At 39.2% G+C, this 20,889-nt stretch overlaps 1 protein-coding gene across 1 annotated transcript in view; it reads right to left on the bottom strand.

Moving 5' to 3' along the window:
• The window catches only part of Dytn (dystrotelin), a 38,675-nt gene that overhangs the window by 9,501 nt on the left and 8,285 nt on the right, over positions 1-20,889 (bottom strand). Inside the window, exons 6-11 of the mRNA XM_042679344.1 lie at positions 20,441-20,541; positions 13,971-14,042; positions 13,593-13,756; positions 11,539-11,650; positions 10,127-10,275; positions 533-692 (exon numbers count right to left, since the gene is read on the bottom strand). Of these exons, the coding sequence (XP_042535278.1) occupies positions 533-692; positions 10,127-10,275; positions 11,539-11,650; positions 13,593-13,756; positions 13,971-14,042; positions 20,441-20,541 (758 nt within the window). The remainder of the gene's footprint in view (positions 1-532; positions 693-10,126; positions 10,276-11,538; positions 11,651-13,592; positions 13,757-13,970; positions 14,043-20,440; positions 20,542-20,889) is intronic.

The raw sequence follows: 20,889 nt of genomic DNA, 5'->3' as shown, positions 1-20,889 counted from the left end.
TGGGTGGGGAGGGGTCTTCAATTTTTTTTTTTTTTTGGTCAATCACTGGGCCCGAACTCTGGGCCTGGGAGCTCAGCTCTTCAGCTCAAGGCTAGCTCTCTACCACTTGCGCCACAGCACCGCTTCCAGCTTTTTCTGCTTATGTGGTGCTGAGGAATTAAATCCAGGGCCTCATGCATGCAAGGCAAGCACTCTACCACTGAGCTACCTTCCCAGCCTGGTCCTCAACATTTTTAAAGAATGAACAAAGAATCTTGAAACTAGAAAGTTTAAGAATCCGTGCTGTGCAAAACTGCTTTGCCTACGTCTGCTGTTTGTAAAGGATCTCTGTCTGTTGTCTTGCAATGGTGCGTCCTTCCAGAAGGGGACGCATGCGTACTGGAGGATGGATGTGAGATTATGAGACGAGGGTAAGGGACGCGATGGATCAAAGTGGGAGATGAAGCTTTGGGCTTCAGCCCAACCTTATCTGGAGAACTCAAAGTTAGACTTCTAGGCGGTCCAGGTGGCCAGCCTTACTCACGTTTTATACCTGTAGTTCCTGCTCCATCTGCTGAAGCGTGGTCCTTAGACTGTCTTGGTTTGTTTTGAGTTCATGAATCTTTGTTTCAAATCTGCATCTTCTTTCTTCCTGCAAGGTGTATATTGCTCGCAACTTGTCTTTGTACCGCTTTAACTGTTTTTTAAGGAGCCTGGAAAAGAAACCAGGCTTGAGTGGTTCAGAAGTGCAGGAGACCAGCAAGAGTCAAACTTCAGTAAATAGAAGAAGCAAAATAAAATCTTTGTAGAAACTTGTCTATAAAAGCTGAGAAAGTTGCTGTTCGTCTCTGCTGTCAATGCTGTTGCAGGTACATGTCTGTTCCTACCTTCTTTCCCTTTGGAGAGCATGAATGGATCCCCCAGGCCTCCACAGTTCACTCTTAATAGGGTCTATGCTCTAGAGAAGCAAGAAATAGAAATGAGACCTCCATCGCCAATAATCCATCATGAGAGCATGATCCTGATGTTTTCCATAGAATACAGTGTACTTCAAAAATAGCTGTGTGCATAGATAAGGAACCACAAAGAGATGAAGTTGAACTAGCTCCAGACTTAGCACAATTTCTTGCTGGTTGGTGTCCTTTGCAGCCCCTTTGAGTGACCAGGACCTCTCTGTCACTTCACTTAAATATTGCATATCCAAACAATTTTCATATGCATAATATGCTTTTTGATTCAGTGACCTTTATTAAGAGTCTGTAAGTTTTCACATCAGTATTATCATATGGTATATTTGTAATTAGAGGACTGAGAAGGTGGCTTAATGGTAGAGTGCTTGCTTTGAATGTATGTGCATAGATAAGGAACCACAAAGAGATGAAGTTGAACTAGCTCCAGACTTAGCACAATTTCTTGCTGGTTGGTGTCCTTTGCAGCCCCTTTGAGTGACCAGGACCTCTCTGTCACTTCACTTAAATATTGCATATCCAAACAATTTTCATATGCATAATATGCTTTTTGATTCAGTGACCTTTATTAAGAGTCTGTAAGTTTTCACATCAGTATTATCATATGGTATATTTGTAATTAGAGGACTGAGAAGGTGGCTTAATGGTAGAGTGCTTGCTTTGAATGTATGAGGACCTGGGTTTGATTCCTCAGTACTACATAGGCAGAAAAAGCAGGAAGTGGTACTGTGGCTCAAGTGGTAGAGTGCTAGTCTTGAGCTGAAGAGCTGAAGGGCAGCACCCAGGCCCCATAACTGACAAGAAAGAAAGAAAGAAAGAAAGAAAGAAAGAAAGAAAGAAAGAAAGAAAGAAAGAAAGAAAGGAAGGAAGGAAGGAAGGAAGGAAGGAAGGAAGAAAAGAAAGGAAGGAAGAAAAGAAAGAAAGAGAAAAAGAAAGGAAGGAAGGAAAGGAAGGAAGAAAGAAAGGAAGAAAGAAAGAAAGGAAGAAAGAAAGAAAGGGAAAGAAGCATTTAGATTTGTGTCTATCAACCTACAATAATATATATCCATAGGGTAGGAGACATGGTTTATTGGATTATTCACCACTAAAGAAGATCAAGCTATTTTCAATTTCTCAAAATTAAAAAGCAAGGAGTTAGCAAATAAAACTGTGAAAGTTTCCTTGTGAGCACAAATTAAATAGGAGATCCCTAGGGAGAAAAGGGTTTTCTTCAGTCAAATTTAAAACATGAAAATTTTAAATACATGGATAAGCTAAACTGGTGGATCAGTAAAGGTGGGCAGTGGGTACAAAACAACAACAAGAAAATACAAAAGAAAAGAAGATGCATTTGCCTTCCAAATTTGTGAGTTAAGGTTTTCTTTTAGGCTTAATCAGAGAACTAAAAATCAGAGCAAACAAAATTATATTTAATGTGCTCATGTAATTGACAAAATCCAGTATGTGGTAGTCAATCTTAGTAAGGATGAAGTGAGCCAGGGCTTGAGTTTGAAATGGTGAGTTTTCAGTGAGCCAGAAAAACCTAAAAAAGGTTGCTACTTTCTTCTTTTTTCTTTTTGCTTATGTGGTGCTGAGGGATCGAACCCAGGGCCTCAGGCATGCAAGGCAAGCGCTCTACCACTGAGATACCTTCTCAGCCCTGAGGTTGCTACTTTCTTTCTGGTGATCCCACCTTAGAAATATGATTAAGGGAAATAACTGTGTACACAGAATAATATATGAAGAGTTTAATTGTAAAATTTAAATTAAAACAAAAATGAGAAATAACAATTTCTAACCACAAATGAATTCAATGAGTAGTAATATATCCATATAATTAACCATGCAGATTTTAATGACAATGGAAAAAGCCCACAATATAATTTTTACTGAAATGTAACTATGTAAATAAATTTTGCCATATGGTCTAGACTTATTTTTAAAAATATTTATGAGAAGGAAATATATGAAATATTAACATTACAATAGTTAGTATGCTACACTTCATTTTTTTTCAATTTTCTATAGGAAATATGTAAACCTTCAGATTGGAGATTAGAATATTTCTTATAAATAGGTTTCTAGATTGATCACATTAACATCTTTCATAGACTAGGTGATGATTTGTGACACTTGGCTCTACTCTTTTACCATGTTGTGGGTGGCTTGTGCATTAGTGGTGATTCCTTTCCTGTTTGCAGTCACCTGGGGACGCGGGCTGCGGTCATCTGCTTGTGGAACCCGAGGTTTCCTCTGACGTGCACTCATGCAGGCCCCGGCCGCTGCTGCCTTCACAGGCCCACTTGCCCTTCCATACACAGGTACATGGAAGCTATTGTACTGGACGGAGAGCCTGTTAGAATTTTATACGAAGTCGGAGCAATTGTTAATGACCAAGTACAGTATTAAAGAAAGCCTTTTCCGAAAAATATTAAATCTAGGGTTGAAGTCAATACTTTTCCAAATAGCCTATCCACCCCCCTCCGCACCTCCCCCCCCCCCCCCATGCTCTTTTCCAGATAGGCTATTGAGTGGATAGAGAGCCAATTAGCCAATAATAGGAACAACAATTCCATTTGCTCTTCTCCATGACAATCTAGATGCAAAGAAATGCAGAGATGATGGCAGAAAGTCTCCCAGGTCGCTCTGTCCGGGTCATATTCTAGTGATTCTAAATACCGATGTGTGTTTATCATGCCATAGCTGAAGGAACACAGACCAGTTGAAGGCTAGGTATATTTGACTTTACACAATTCCATTTGGTTTCATTCCTTTATTCAAAAACTATTTTAAAGCATCTCACCATCTTAGTTACTGCTTTAAAGAAGAAAACAAAAAAGCAAAAAACTCTCCACTGGCAGAGTTCATATCTAACAACCAAACAACTATTTTGACACACTGTGATAGTTTCTACAAGACAAATAAGAACACTGGGTACACTCATTTCTATCATTAATGTGGGTTTGGGGGGGCAGAAAGGTTTCTTTGTAATACATTTTCTGAGGGATGTACTCCATTTCTACCTCACTTGAGATTAAGCTAATATCATGGAGTGGTTTCACTCTATTTTCTCTTGGCCTACTGTAACAAAATGCCATAAACTGGGTGGCTTAAATAATAGATTTGTCTTTTTTGGTTTTCCTTTCCCCTCATTCATTTCTCATTCATCACTCTCAGTGTCTCTTGAGGGTTCTTCTTTTTTCTCAGCTTTGTAACAGGCATTTCCACGGGGGTCAGAGCTTGATCAGACTCTTTTCTGTTCACGTTCTGTCTTCAGCCATCACACGATTCCATAGGCGCCAACTCCCCACATCTCCATGTCCAGTACATACATTGTCCCCAAATTCCAGATGCTAATAACCAACTACCTTTTCAGCATCTCCACGTAGATATCCCAATATTCACATTTCCCAAATGGAACTTACCTTCCTTCTCATACCTACTCTACCTTTAGCCTCTTCTTTCTCAGATGGTGGCAACTTTGTCCTATTCAGTCTACAACCACAACGACCATAGTGTTTAGTACCAGTATAAGAATGGAAATATTGATCTCAGAATAAAATATAAATTGCATTAATGAAACTAAGCGCATAAGGGAATTTAAGATGTAGCAAAGTAGAAATTTTAATTAGCTAGAGAAAAGGTACAATTGACTACTGATATGAAAGAAAGTGAAAACTGGGTGTGGTGGCTCATGCCTGTAATCCTAGCTACTGGAAGCTGAGATCTGAGGATCACTGTTCAAGGATCCAGCCCGGGCAAGAAAGGCTGTGAGACTCTTATCTCCAATAAACCATTCACAAAACCAGAAGTAGTGCTGTGGCTCAAGTGGTAGAGTGCTAGCCTTGAGCTGAAGAGCTGAGGGATGGTGCCAAGGCCCAGAGTTGAAAGAAAGAAAGAAAGAAAGAAAGAAAGAAAGAAGGAAGGAAGGAAGGAAGGAAGGAAGGAAGGAAGGAAGGAAGGAAGGAAGGAAGGAAGGAAGGAAAGAAAGAAAGAAAGAAAGAAAGAAAGAAAGAAAGAAAGAAAGAAAGAAAGAAAGAAAAAGAAAGAAAGAAAGAAAGGAAGGAAGGAAGGAAGGAAGGAGGGAAGAAAGAAAGAAAGAAAGAAAGAAGGAAGGAAGGAAGGAAGGTAGGAAGGAAGGAAGGAAGGAAGGGAAGCTGGAATAAATTTTAAACAGAGCAGACATTTAGTGTTTAAAATTTGTGAATAGAAACATTAAAAAATTCAGGAAAGTATTGTATAGCTTTCTTTTAACTCTTGCTCCTTTTAGCTAAATCTACTCAGAACCTTCAAAAGTTTCTTCAGACAAAAGTCTAAGTCCTAAGTCATTAGTTTCTGCCTAGCTTCCTTACCTCTCATCTGTCCACTCTCTCCCCACCCCTCTGTACTGGAGATTAAACTCACGGACTTTGGCTTGCTAGCTAAGGGCTTTACCACCTGAGCCATGCCCCTAGTCCTTCTTCCAACCTATCTTCAGAATTCTTTAATCCTATTTTAAAAGTATTGTGATTTTATGGTAGGCATTTACTTTATATAGAATCATTTCTTATTATCCACAGCAGTTGTTTCCTCTTAATCTAGAACACTGAATCAGAAACTACCAAATTACTAAAAACCACACCTCCTAGAAGAGATAGCATTAGTTTCAGAGGCCTCTAAATTCACTACATTTCCATCCACCAGTCACGATATTCGTGCTTGATATGCACTTTGGATTGCTGTTTAAATATACTTTATTTCAAATGTGCTATTGAGTCTTTGCCCTTGAATTCACAGATCTATATCACCTGTTTGAATAAAATGAATCTAGCACCATGATTGAATAAGGTGAATGTTTTCTTGTGCTGAGAAGCACTTGTTTTGTGAAACACTGAAACCATCTAGAAAAAGGAAAAGAGTAAGCAATTCAAGGCCCCAAATGGACTGGATGAGGCACACTCATTTACAGAAGAGTGAGAGCAAGCATGTGGAACACAGTGATGCCAGTCAGCCTCAGCTGCAGATGGACATGTTGGCAACTCAAAATGTTTGCCTCCATGCACATCTGTAAATACTGATTTGCAGTTACAAATAAAATCTTGCAAGTATGCAAATTGCCAATATTGAATCTGTGAACAGTGAGGATTGACATAGGAGAATTTGAAGGATGAACATACTTTTGTAAATGTCTTCCCCTCAGCTATTTGGCAGGTTTTGCTTTTTGTTCAGGTCTTGCTTTCTGCACTTAATGAAATATTATTTTCTTTATATGAGATTTCTAATTAAATTTTTCCCTGCTTCTTTTTAAAACAAATTTTACATTTATTATAGATGATTTTTTAAATAAAAATGTTAGCTGGTTATTGCAAGGAGACTGAAAAGCTATAAATCTGTGCATATTTGTTTTATGATAACTGTCACTCAAAGCCTATTAATTCTAGTAGTTTCCGCTGGAGTTATTTGGTATTTCATGAGGCTTCACAATTATATTAGCTGCAAATGGAAGTAATTTTGTCTGTTGTTTTTAAAACATTTTAATTTTATCTTCTGTCATATTTGTAATAACTTTTCCAAATATTTAATAAAGGTGATGATTTTTGGCACCTAGCCTTCAATTATGTTCTTGTAATTGAAAGCATTATTCTTCTCAGTGTGAACAACTATATATAAATTAAATCCAAATCAAAAGGGAGGAAACTTTTTAACTATGCAGATTATTTACTAAATCACCGAATACATTCAATATGACCACTTGACAATAACCATTCACGTCTTAGAAGATGGTCAATTTGAATATGCCAATTTATTAATCTATGTCAATAGATATCAAGGATGAGATTTTTTCCCCTGTCATCACATTGTGAAATAGTAGAAGTCCATGTTCATTTTTCCCTAAATTAGCCACTAATCAGAATCTCTGAACCCATTGAGATACAGGCTAAAGTGAAAATTAATTTGTAAGATTATCTTGGGAAAATAATCATGTTAAGTTGGAATAGACAGAATATAACACATGGAAATTGAAATACTCTTCAGTATTTCATGGCTCTCGCAATTCCCTCCACAACTACTCTGAGAGTGGGAATGACAAGCTACCCTGTGAAATCACTGAGTCACTGGAAAGGTGAAATGACTTCCTCAAAGTCACAAATACAGTCAGGCTCACAGGAACTGGATGATCTTGTTCAAACTCTAGGTTCTTTTATTCCTCTGTCTTTCATGCTTTATTCCAAATGAGCTTGTGATCTGACGTCATCCATCCATCCATCCAACACACATTCAATGAACATTTGCTGCCTTCAGACACTGGTATAGATTCTGGCAATACAATTGGAAACAAAGAAGTTACATTACAGTTTAGGATGCCAGAGAAAACTACAGGATGCTTTTTCTGAACCTTATAAATTTACTAAAAGTCTCCCAAGTTTGAATCTGTGCCCTTGGATCTGAGGTGTTCTCTGCTGTTGTCCCTTTGCTCTATTTTGGGTTTCAGGAAAGCAAAGACGTTCTGTGATGAGCGTCTTAAGTGGAAGAAACAGTCACTCTAGTTCTCTTCCAAGGACAAAGATTGAGAGAATGATCAAACCAAGTCATACCCATGACTTGGGACATTCTTAAATATGTATACCTCTTTCACTCCCTTCCCTTAATTTTCCTTATTTAACCTGAAGCCAATATCTGTTCCTCAGGGGTTGGATAAAGGTGTATGAAAGGAAGTACTGCCTTCTCATGTCTATCTACTGTGTAATAAATCTCCTTTCTCTGCCCTTCACCATGTCGCTTTATTTGTCATAGGGGTGAGTGGTCAGATTGAACTTGGGACTCCTGGACTTTGTTTTTGTTTTAAATATATATACATACATACACATATGTATACATACACACACACACACACACACACACACACACACACACACACACACACACACACACACACATATATAGTACTGGGCATCAAGCCCAGGACACTGTACTTTCTAGGCAAGTGCTTTGCCCCTGAGCTACATCCCAAGCCCATTTCTGGACTTTGGGCCTGGAGTCTAAAAAATCCAGTTTTAAGGACACAAAAATAAATAATATATAATAAACCATCAGATAGTAAAGAAGTGCTTTAATGGAAAATAAATCCAGAGTTAATGACTGGGAGTAGCAGAGCTGGGGAGAGGTGGAGAGGGCAAGTTTTTATAAAGAAACAGATTAAGACATCTGAGGAAAAACCTTCAATGAGGCTTTAGGAGGTGAAGAATCAACCATGCAGGGAAGGGCCTTAGTGGTACAGTATACCTAGCATGTCTGAGGATCGCTGAGGAGAGGTAGGTGTGTAGCCAGTGAGGGACAAGTCAGGGCAGAGGCATAGACCAGTCAGAGCTGGTGGACAATGGGGTTTTTAGGACCAGATGAAAGGCTGTTGGGAAGACTTTGGCTTTCTTTGTCATGGGGGAAGCCATCAGAAGGTTTGTATAGAACAATGAACATTTATCTGACCAAATTTAGAGAAGGACCATTCTGTACATGGCACTAGAAACAGATTTGGTGATCCCAGTGAGTTTATTTTAATAAGTTAAAAATATACAGGAAGATGCGTGTCCAGAAATTTTGACTGCAGAATAATGGGAGAAGTTTGGAAATAACCAAGATATTCACTATTGAGTTTGCTTATCGATTATGACTTTCTCTTTCAAGGACGAGAGTCAGGTTACTGAAAATGATGATTTAGAAGCAAATGACATGGAAATAGTCTCTGTGTAGTACAGAAAAGAAGATGCATAAACAAAGATACCAATCGTATACTTCTGCTTTGGTAATAGTACAATGTGAATAGCATTCATCTGTTATCTGTGCATAATGGGATACTGAATATCTTTTTTTATTTTCATTTTTCTTTGAAAAACAAAGTACTGGCTTTAGATTTTCAAAAGCAAACCAGAAAAAAAAACTAGGAATTGAGAACACAGTTAAAAAATAACCCAACAATGTTTTATGCCTTTCTGATACCTTCATTTGTATAACTCTAAATAATTGAACAGTAACTTAGTTACTACTTAGTTAAAACTAGAGGACATTTTTAAAGGAAAAGGCTACCTCAACCATCCCTCACTGCTATCACTGGTTTCTTTAGGACTGTACACATAGAAAAGCTGCTGCTCTTTATCGAAAAGATTACAAGTCATGTTGTGAAACAGCACATTTGCCCTTCAATGGATGAACATAATAATATATACATGATGTTCCATAATAAATATTATGTTCATATATATGTATATATATATGAACTTTACCCATCCATCATGTAGAAAGATATTATGTTACTTGCAAGGAAATAGATGAATCTGGACAAAATTATGTTAAGTAAAGTAAGTTAAGCTCTGCGAGACAAAGGACACGTTTTCTCTCATATATGGAAATCAGATTTAACATAAATATATATGTGAACATATAAAGAGTCATGTGCATATTTACACATACAGAATAACTAAAATATGGTATACATGGTGGGAGGATTCTAATGGTGTAACTCCATTAAAGAAGTAACTTACAGGGCTGGAATGTGGCTGAGTGGTAGAGTGCTTGCCTAGTATGCATGAAGCCCTGGGTTTGATAACTCAGTACCACATACACAGAAAAGCTGGAAGTGGCACTGTGGCTCAAGTGATAGAGTGCTAGCCTTGTGCAAAAAAGAAGCTCAAGGACAGTGCCCAGTCCCTGAGTTCAAGCCCCAGGACGGCAAAAAAAAAAAGAAGTAACTTACAAAGTTTAACAAAATGAAGAGCAGGAAGTTGGAACTCATGTGGTTAAGGGGGAGGGAAGGAAGGGTTGGAAAATACAGACATAATGGTCAATATACATATGTGAAAATAGAACTAGGAAAATTGAGAAGATGGGTAGGGTTGTTGGGAGAGTTGTAGGATAATGGTGGAAGGGGTGACATTAACCAGGATGCATTATATTCCAAACGGACATGCTGACTTGAAACTGCTTTGTACAACTCAAGAAAATACATGAGCTAAAATATAATGCAAAGGTAGGTATGTACATTTAGGTGCACTTAGTAAATCTAGGTTTAGATATGAGCAAGATAGGAAGATTCTAATAAATATTATGTTGTTCGTTTAATAACAAAAAAGAAAAAGAGAACTTGTCACCCTGCTCTGCATTGGCGATGGTACCCAGCATTGCTTTTCTGGGCTGCTACTCTGTGGGGCTGATGCTCAGACACTCACCTGGCTTGGGCACGGTTGGCCATGTCCTTTGATGTCACTTGGTCCAGCAGCCATTGTCTTCCTGTGGCTTCTTTTCTCCACCAGTTCCCCTGGAGCAGATTGTTTCTGAGATTCTTGAGGAGGAGTTTGGTATTCTCCTTTGTGGACACCTGCTGGAATGGCTAATATTCAAAAGGGGGTTGGTCATCTACATGTGGTCTTCTCCCCTTGCTTTTTATACCTTTGGGAAAATATTCTCTGCTCTGAAAATTTCTTCTCTTTCTGTCTGTATAACCTACACGTGGCTTAAGTCTCTGGATTATGTGCCTCAGAGTCTGAATAACTCCTTTTCCCTAGAATAACCCAATAATTGGAAACTCTCAAGCTAGAAGATGGAATAAAAGTAAGTATAAGTGGCTAACATCCGGGGTTGTGTATTCCTTTGAGCACTGGATAATGACTGGATTCATCTCCATAAAACTCGTAAATTTAATGCTGTATGCAAGGTCCTGGAATTTGAGGACCACCTACAGTCAACCTCACCTTGAGAATTAACCAAAAGAAACAAAGGTGTCTGGTTCTTGAACTTTAACATGTAACAAAAAAGTGGCCACACGGTGGCACTGTAACACAGTCAACTTCCAGTCTTTAGATCATAAGCCCCAGAGCCTGCTCAACAGGGTTAATGTAGTTCACCAAGAAAAGGCTCACTGGAAATTATTTGGCAAGATCCAGGCACTTGCCCTTTGTGGACTATTCACGTTAAGGAGGGAAGAAAGGAAAACTGTTCTTTGTAAAGGAAATCAATCATCCTTCAAGTATAAGAAACAACTGATTCATAGAAAATTAGTGATAACAAGACAATCTTGTTTTCTGGGAAAGCTTAGAATGCTTTTTGCTCCAAGTGTGCTATTTTTATTTCTTTTCCTTCTTAGAAAGAACTAGGATCATTTGCTATGTATTCTTGTTAAAAATGACATTCAAAGATGAAAGATAGCTATAAAGTCTTCGTTCTTCTATTTTCTCTTTTACTTTTTTTCCTAAAGAAAAAAATACTTGAACTTTAGAAGACATGTTAGAAAAAAGAAAGTTTTTCCAAAAAATGCTCTAGACACTAGAAGCTATGTAACTTAAAAAAAAAACAAAGTCTCTTTCTTTCCCATTCATACTAATTTTTAATGATTTCCTCCTCTGACTTCATGTATATTTTCTAATCCCCTACTCTGATCTCAATGGCCAGACAGGACTCTATTTCGCTATTTCTTGTCCTCAAAAGCTTTTATTAAAATCTCAGATGTAAAGAAAGCATGTTTGTATTGAGAGACATTCTTAGTCTTGATAAAGTATGACAGAAACAGAATTGGAAGGTTTTTTTTCACAAGACTATATCTTATAGGGACTTAGCTAAATAAATGCTTTAATATTAGATTTACCTGAACATGATGTTCAATGACAAGATGTGACTTCTGGTGGGATTTGCTGTGAAGACCAGATAAGAAACACACTTGGCAGATGTCAAAGTGGAGGCACTTCCGGCAGCAGTATCTGCCAGGTGAGACAGAAGCGTGGCACATTTTGTCATGAGTAAGTGAGCAAAGAAACTACATTCATGCAGAGGGTGGACATTTCATACATGCAGAAAATGTCTGACCGACCAAGGGAGCAGAAGATTTCCTTCAACGCTGATAGGGACAGTAAAGGAATGATTCTGATGTGTTTGCTGAATCTAAGAAATTGTCTTGTGAAAGTGATTTTATAAGGCATTATGTCAATAGCCCTTGATCCAACAAAAATGGTAGATCGTTTTAGTTTATGCCTTCCAGCTCTGACCCAAATACCAAATATTTTCTATATTCAAGGTACAGCGTGCCACTATCCTCAGAAGAGATCTTTAAATCTGTGACCATAGTTAATGTAGTCGCACGATGCGCTCAGCTATTTAGCTGGGGAGTTTTTAACAAAACATAATATGACGCCTCTTGAAAGTCTGTCAGTACAATGATAGTGAGCCCGTATTGGTGTGTGGAGAATGTAAATGTGGTGAAATGACTTCCTAGTGGTTCTCAGCCACTGCTAGCCCTCTAACATGGCAAACTACTAGTAGGTTGTGTTGAGCGGCTGTGCTAACAGTTACATTTTGAAGCAGTTTTTGCACTCTGTGTATGTGGGTCGATGCAGTGAATCCTGTGGAAATTCTTCAGGTATGATTAGCATATTCGTGTCTTTCTATTTTATAGAAGAGGAAATGGAATCCAAGGGAAATCAAATGACTTGCTTGAAGTCATATAACTAACTGCTCAGGAAGCGGTAGCAAATTTCAGCCTTGGGATACCATCCAAACTGAAACCCTGCCCTCCTAGCCTTGCCCAGCTTCTATACACGATGATGGCCCAGAGCTTCAGCCTTCCTGTGTCCACCTGTTAGGAGCAATGACCTAGAGCCTCTAGTTTCCTTCTCTCCTCCCTGAATCCATAGTAATAATAATTTATAAAAATGATCTATAAAAAAACTTTTAAAAATCTATAGTAATAATAATCCTAAATTTTCTTATGGTTTAATTTATGGAGGACCTAGATCACACTATGTGTGTGTGTGTGTGTGTGTGTGTGTGTGTGTGTGTGTGTGTGTGTGTGTGGTGCTTTAGTACTAGGGTGTGAACTCAGAGCCTTGAGCTCTTACTGCACTTCCTTGCTCATGGCTTCCTGTCTACTACTGGAACCTTGCTGCCACTTTGCTGGTTAATTGGAGATGGAGTCTTACAGAATTTTCTGGCTGAGCTGTCTTTGAGTTACAATCCTCTAGGCTTTAACCTCCTGAGTAGCTGGCTTTAAGATGACCATCAGCCTTAAAGATGTGGGAAGATCATGATCACTTGCCTCCAAAACTAGCCTTCAAATTTTCCCTTCCTCTTGGCAGAGATCCTGGCCTTGTGTTGTTCTAACACCACTGAGTTGATCATTCTTCTGGGTCCTATTCTTAGTTCTGAGTTGTCTCCACAAGGGGGCAGCATAGCATTATGATTGGAGAGCAGGGACTCCAACTCACCAGCCTCTGCTACTCCCTAACCTTCTCAATTTTGAACTTTTCTGAAAATTGAGGATAGCAAATCTACTTTTTATGAGGTATATGACCTGTTCTAAATGAAATAATCCATGTGAACCGTTCAGCCTAACATTTGCTTAATGGTGGATATTGCGGGTATTCAAAAAGGTTTTCTTGGGATAAAAGATAATTTTCCCTCTTAGAGAAATTAAACGGATTACTGATCAGAGTATGCTGTCATTGAAAGACTGCAATATCCCATCCATTCTAGGAGGTAAAATAGATTTATTTTTAATGAGGGTGCCATAGATAGGAAATGATTGAGCTTAGGAAAGTCAGTTGAATTCCCGATGTGTGAGGATCTCAAATAGAATCTGGAGAGAGTCCGCCCCCCTTGAAGCCCATGTGGCCAGTGACACCTGGAAGGCACCCGTGATGCCCGTACCTCAGCCCTGTGATGGGGAAGGCCCCGCACACCCTGCACCGGGCAGCGTGAGTGGTCTGCTCAGTGGCCGACAGCCGGTGGCAGGTGGGAAGCCACAGCAGGATAAGAGGCTCAGATTGCACCCAAGACAGGAATTTCTTCTCCTTGATCCCTGGGCTGAGTACCTGAAAAAAAAAAAAAAACAATAGCATGTAGCACGTATTTCTAGGCATGGTTTGTATTTTTGTCTTCTGGATCTATTTCTCTAAAGAGAAGAACTTTAAGACAAGTGGGAGGCAAAGTTGTCTCTCAACATATTGTCTGGGGTGTCTGGTAGTTTACTTTAAATCAGTCAGAAAGCTCTGCCCCATCTCCAGGGGACATTTTCAAGGCACTCACCCCTCGGAAACAGCTGTGGATGGCGCTCTCCACCGAACATAGAGTGTGACGCTCTCCCACCGCAGTTGGGATCTGCAAGAGGCAACCTCAGGTCAGTCACTAGAGAACAGAGCGAAGCGGCCCCCTGGATCAGCAGAGGTGCGCAACGATACTCACACTTCTAGAGGCACAAGTATAGGGTATCTCAGACTACAAGAACTGTTTCAGTCAAACAAAACAATGTCTAGAGCCAGGTGCCAGGGCTCACATCTGAATTCCTAACTACTCAAGAGACTGAGATCTGATGATCCCGGTTCAAACCCAACCAGGACAGGAATGTCCGTGAGACTCTTACCTCTGATAAACTACCCAGAAAAAGGCGAAAGTAGCTCTGTGACGCAAGTGGTTAGAGCACTAGCCTTGAGCACAAAGAAGCTCAGGGATGATGCAGAGACCCTGAGTTTAGGCCCCAGGACTGGCAAAAAAAAAGAAAAGAAAAAGAAAGCCTAGGTTGTGTGGAGTGCCTGAGTTGAAAAGAATGCATAAGCAAGAGGGAGAAGAGGGGGGAAGAAGACAGCTGGCAATTTGGATGGCAAAGGGGCAGCTAGCTAGTCTTGTGTCACACTTTATGAGCAGAGTCCAGTTAGCAGCCGACAATGGGAATACATTAAAATTCATAGTGCCTCTCTCTCTTTTTATTTTATTTTATTTATGTATTTATGTATTTATTTATTTACTTACTTATTTATTAGCAACACTGGGAGTTGAACTCAGGGCTTTGTGCTTGCTAGGCGAGTACTTCATCACTTGAACCATACCCCTTCCTCAGCTCTTTTGGTTTTAGTTGATTTTTTTCAGATAGGCTCTTCCTTTTGCCTGGAGCTGATCTCAGATCATAATCCTCCTAATTTCCCTCCTACACAGGAATACAGGCATGAGCCACCCACCATTGCATGGTCCTAATTTATAATACTTTTAAAGACCTTTTCAAATATCTTAAATATCTCATTCTAACAAAGGCCAGTTAGGATAGCTTTTTTTAATGTTGCTATGACAAAATACCTGACATAGCTTCAAAAGGAGAAATAGTTATTGTGACTCAAGGTTTCAGTCTGTGGTTGGTTCCTGCTTCCTGCCTGTTTTGAGGCTATAAAGAAGTCAAATGCTATGGAGGAAGAGCATGGTAAAGCTGAGCTACTTACCTTGTAGTGGCCAGAAAGCAGAGAGAGGAAGGAGATCCTGAGATTGTGCCTAATGGTCCAAATAGACCTCTATGTCTAAAGTTTTCCACCAGTTCCCAATAGCCCATTTTAAAATGATGGCATCTAGAAGTGGATTAATCCACTTGGATTAATCATGATCCAACTGCATCTGAATAATTGGACCCACCAACTGGAGTTCACACTTTTGGCACATGCGCCTTTTGAGAACCACTTTATAACCAAACCGGTCTTTGGGGCTGGAAATGGAGTCACTCTGTTAGAGAGACTGGCATTCCTCTGTTTATTACAGCACTACTTACAGTGGTCAAGATATTGAAACAATCTGGGTGTCCACTGAAACTAATGAACGAAGAAAATGGGAGAGAATATTGTCAAGCCTTTAAGACAGGAAATGCTGTCATTTGTTGTGACATGGATGCACCTGGAAAACAATATGCTAAAAAAAAATCAGCCAGACACAGAAATACTGTGTGATCTCACTTACCTGAACATTTAAAAATAGAGTAGAATAGCTTCCAGGAGTGGGGTGAGTAGGCTGGGGTGTGAGGAGATGTTGATCAAAGAGTATAAGGTGAATATGTTCTGGGGAGTCTAATACACAGTATGGTGAACATAGCTAACGCTGTATTGTTTACTTGAAATTTAATATGAGATGTCAAGTTCTACCCCTCCATATATACAGAGAGCGAATAGGGATGTGGCAATTTGCCAGTGCTAATCATTACACAAATGTATATCTATGTTGAATTGATCAAATTTCTTTCGATTTGTCCTTCCCTTCCTTGCTTCTTTCCTTCTTTCCTTCCTTCTTTCCTTTCTACACTCCTCATTTTTTTCCTTCTTCTCATCTGCCTTTTGTTCTCTCTCTACTCTTCTTTCCCTCCCTCCACTCTTCTTTCCCTCCCTCCCTCCCCCTCCCTCTTTCCTTCTCTCCATCCCTCCCTCTCTCCTTCCCTTCCTTCCTTCCTTCTTTCCTTCCTTCCTTCCTTTGTGTTCTGTCCCTCTCTCTCTCACTCTTTCTTTCTCTCTCTTTCCTTTCTTTCTTTCATTCGTTCTTTCTCTTTCTCTCTCTCTTTCCTTCCTTCTTTCCTTCTCTCTCTCTTCCTCCCTCCCTCCCTCCCTCCCTCTCTCTCTCTCTCTCTCTCTCTCTCTCTCTTTCTTTCTTTCTGACAAGGTCTTGCCATACTATTGAGACTGGCATCTATACATATACACCACCATACCTAGGTTACATCTTGAATTTGTGTAACTTTTGTCAATTAAATATTTTTTTAAACTGAATGACTAAAGGATGATAGAGATTTGGCACTTCTCAAAGTCAAAAATCAACTTAGCTGCACATAGAGGTCTCACTCCAGAAAACTTTACTTTTTGTTGACGTTTTTCTATAAAGCTTTGTAACCACAGAGTGTGTTTGGTGATTCCTATCTTCTTTCTGTTCAGACACCATGCAGTTTAATTAAAGGGCCAAGCAACTCTTGTGACTTTCAACATGACATGAACATGGCTCTGACATTACTTCTATGCTCGGATATGTATCTGTCAACTCCATTTCTTCCATTTAGTCTGAGTCTCCGTGTCATGTCTGATGTCTTCTACAGCACAGGCTGTTAGCAGGCATTGCCTGCAAGCTCAAAAGTCATCTCAAAGAACTCCCTGCTGAGACTGTCAACTCGAATAAACATTCTTCTAATCAGGAAAGTGGCACTTAGAACCTTATTGCTGATAATTAGCCAGGCTGAAGTCAACAAACATTTGTGTAAGAGTGATAAGATGGCTTGCACTTTAAATTGATAATAACCCCGACAAGAGCAGAATGTAAGTAACCACTCCTTGTGTTATTTGGTGCAGATAGATAGATAGATAGATAGATAGATAGATAGATAGATAGATAGATAGATGTCACCCATTACTTATCTTTTGGCTTGTGAGTTCTGATAAACTACACTATCAGACTATGTTGCTGATAGGAATTTCATTTTATTTGTAAGATAAGGGAGGTGGATAACAGAACCAACTTGCTACCTCGATGATTCTAGTGAAAAGAAAACATATTTCTGTAGAATCTTATTTTATTTTGATTTTTCAATGATATTTTTTATGATCTTTAAGGGTCTACAATTCAATCTGTCAGTTCATTGGAGATTGTGCCTTTAAGCAAATGCATTAAGATTTTTGTGGATTAATTGCCCATTTGACTAATTTCTTGCAGGTGTTCCATGGAAGCATTCAACGGGGCTGGATGACATGCTGGCACAGGCAGAATGGCACTTGAAATGATAATTAGGATTCTTAAGGGAGGAGTTGAATCACACAGTAGGGGCTGGAATTTTCTGTGGGAATCCATCTTTGAGTCCATAATGGCAGTCAAGTGGATGATAATTTGCTATGCAAATCTCTACTGTTCCAATAGCTTTCTCAAAATCATGCTAATAACTGGGCACGGAGGGTAGGTGCATGGAGATTGCTACAGAAGCTGCCATTTCAGCAGCTCACTGACCTTAGTTGGGAACAAGGGCAGGTTTTTAAGACCTGTGGGACTGAGTTAGCCTGGAAATAGTAGCAGTAGTCAAGAGGGAACCACAAGAAACTCTAAAGAGAAGAAAAATGCTCTGTAGCCTATCTCTTTTCATCGCCTCCTCCACTTAATATGCTAGTGTTTCTAGCCTGATTGCATAGATGGGTGAATAAATTGTGCTTTGCTCCCTGGCTCTCCACCTGCTTGGGTTTTGAGATATGAGGTTGCTGAGTAAGATCATGTGCTGGGGAGGAGGGAGGAGTTGGGGAAGTGGGCAGGGAAGTGATGGTGGGGAAAATCAAAGGAGGAGGTAACAATGTGCGATAGGAAATGTACTCATTACCCTACACATGTGACTGTAACCCCTCCGTACAGTATCTTTACAATTAAAAAAAAGGCTGGATGAGAATGATGAAAGTGATGACAGCAATTAGGGTGAGTTGTACTCATAAACTGATATGTCAAATAGTAACTCTTTGTACAACTTCTAAATGATATAAGTATAATTTAAAAAAGAAGGAACAGATCATGGGCTATGTGGTTTTGAGACATGCCTCGGAATTGATTCTACGTGCCATTGCAACCATCAGAACACTTGTTAGCAACTCCCCTTGACATATTAGCCTTATAAAAATTTTAAATCACCACTTTATTTAAGAAATATGAACATCTTGGAGAAAGGAGGAGAGAGTAGAGGAAGATGGAGACAAAGGGCTGACTCTCCAGTAATTTTTTTGCCCAGCAAAAACATCACACAGAACAACTCTCTTCTCAAAGATGAGAAAAAGAAACGAATCAGGAGATCAAAGTATGTGCTTTGAATTAAGTTTCTTTGTGATTATGAAGAAAATGGGAGGCACAGTTATGTTCTCTGTTTGTTGCTTGCTAATAATAAAATACCTATTGAAGAAGGCAGGAAAACAGTTTCACATTGCTCATGTTATCCCTTCCACAACTTAAGGCTAAGTGAGGTATCATTTGCTTGGTAGGAAGAGGAAGTGTAATAATTTGCATTGGGCCCCAGGCTCACTATAGTAAAATCCAGTATCAAGAAGACATCTATAGCTGGGCGCTGGTGGCTCACACTTGTAATCCTAGCTACTGAGGAGGCTGAGAGCTGAGGATCACATTTCAAAGCCAGCCTGGGCAGAAAAGTCTGTGAGACTCTTATCTTCAATTAACCGCTAGAAAACTGAAGTGGTGCTGTGGCTCAAGTGGTAGGTAGAGTGCTCACCTTGAGCTGAAGGGCACAGGGACAGCGTCCAGGCCCAGAGTTCAAGCCCCATGATCAACAACAACAACAACAAAAGAAAACACTTATGACTTCTGACTCTAGACTGGTATTTGTGCATTTAACTTAGAATTTGTACTTCACTGTTAAAGGACATTCCAAGACAAAGGTTACAGTAACAAAAAGCTCACCAACATACAGTGATACACTTTGGAAAGGTCAGTGGCTTAGTGCAGAGGAGAGACAGTGATGTCAGGTGTAAGTTAGAGAAATCAGTTGGGATGCAACTGTAAAGATCAGGCAAATAAAAGAAATACAAATCAAAACAACATTGAGATTCCACCTTACCCAGTTAGAATGGCCACTATCTAGAAAGCTAAAATAACAGATGCTGGTGGGGATGTAGCCAAAAAAGGAACACTACTACACTGTTGGTGGGAATGTAAAGTGATCAACCATTCTGGAAAGCATTATGGAGGTTCCTCAAAGACAGAGCTTTCTTATGACCCAATAATCCTACTCCTGGGCATACCATAGGAATAGACCACAAAGAAGGTCACACTAAAGCTACCAGCACAACCATGTTAATTGCAACATTGCTTACCATAACCAAGATATGGAAATCAACCCAGATGCCCCTCAATGGATGAATGGATAAAGAAAATGTGGTATATGTACACTATACTTCCATCAGAAAGAGTGATATTATATCATTTGTAAAGAAATGGAAAGACTTGGAAAAATTATATTAAATGAAGTAAGTCAGACCAAAAGAAACATAGATTGGATGGTTTTGTAACTAGAATGTGCCTATAAATCTACAAGTAAACACACTGGATGATAAAAGAAAAAAATTATACTTGGTTATGATAAATTATATAGGACTCTAAACACTAACAGTAGTGAGACAGTGAGACCAAAGGAGGATAATCTCAAGAGAGGACCACAAAGGCTCAGTGACTATGTGCATTTGATCATATAAAATGATGTTTATCCAAATGAACTCCAAGAAACAGAAACAAGAGGTTTTAAAAGTTATTTTACTTTTTATTGTGTTTGTTTTTCTCCTTTGTCGCTGTTTTTGGTTTCTATACCTTTGTCTTGTATGTAAGTTTATCAATTTTTGTGAGGGTAAGGAGGGTCATAGAAATGGTGGGACAAAGGGGGAACAAATGCAGCCGTGACACTCACTAGACTCTATGTTGAAAATGAACTGTATAACTTGTGGGAGAGGAGATTAGGGGAAAAAACTGGAAGAAATGAGGGAAGAGATGACACTGTTCAAAAAGAAATGTACTCATTACCTGACTTATGTAACTGTAATCCCTCTGTACATCACCTTTACTATTACAATAAAAAATAAAATTAAAAGAACTTTACTGAGTAGCAAGGACTAGAAAGAGGTTGGAGTAGGATGGAGTGTTATTTGAAAGTAGAACTGACACCATAAAAATCAGACACTTCAGTAGTACTGTGGCTAATACAGCAAACAAGAATTAGAATTCCTATCAGGATTTACCTGCTGTATATCCATTAGTAGGGTTCTCAAAGCCCTTCGAGTCATGCGTGTCCCGGAATCGTAGCCTCTCTTGTTATTTTGTGCATACAGTTGAAAAAGAGCTAGACACATAATGGGTAAAGAAACCTGTAAGTTAAGCTACATATGTACTTTGAATTAAATTTCTTTGCGATTATGAAGGAAATGGAAGGCACAGTTATGTCCTCCATTTGTTGCTTGCTGTTTTTGAAAGTCTCCCAATTCCTATTATTGGATAACTAATGAGAATCTATTTATATTTCAACCCCTTGGTAATTTAAGATTTCTGTGCTGAAGGCTGGTAAATAGCAAGGTGAGTATCATTGCAGTCCTTAAAAAATAAAAACTAGTACTTGCTGGATAGTCCCTGCAATCATAAATAGGCAAGACAGCCAAGTGACACACAATTCAAAAGCATGATTCAAAAAAAA

Source organism: Dipodomys spectabilis, unplaced genomic scaffold (genome assembly GCF_019054845.1).
Source record: "Dipodomys spectabilis isolate Male_0828 unplaced genomic scaffold, ASM1905484v1 ptg000051l, whole genome shotgun sequence".
Taxonomy (NCBI): domain Eukaryota; kingdom Metazoa; phylum Chordata; class Mammalia; order Rodentia; family Heteromyidae; genus Dipodomys; species Dipodomys spectabilis.
This window is presented reverse-complemented; position numbering and strand designations above follow the sequence as displayed.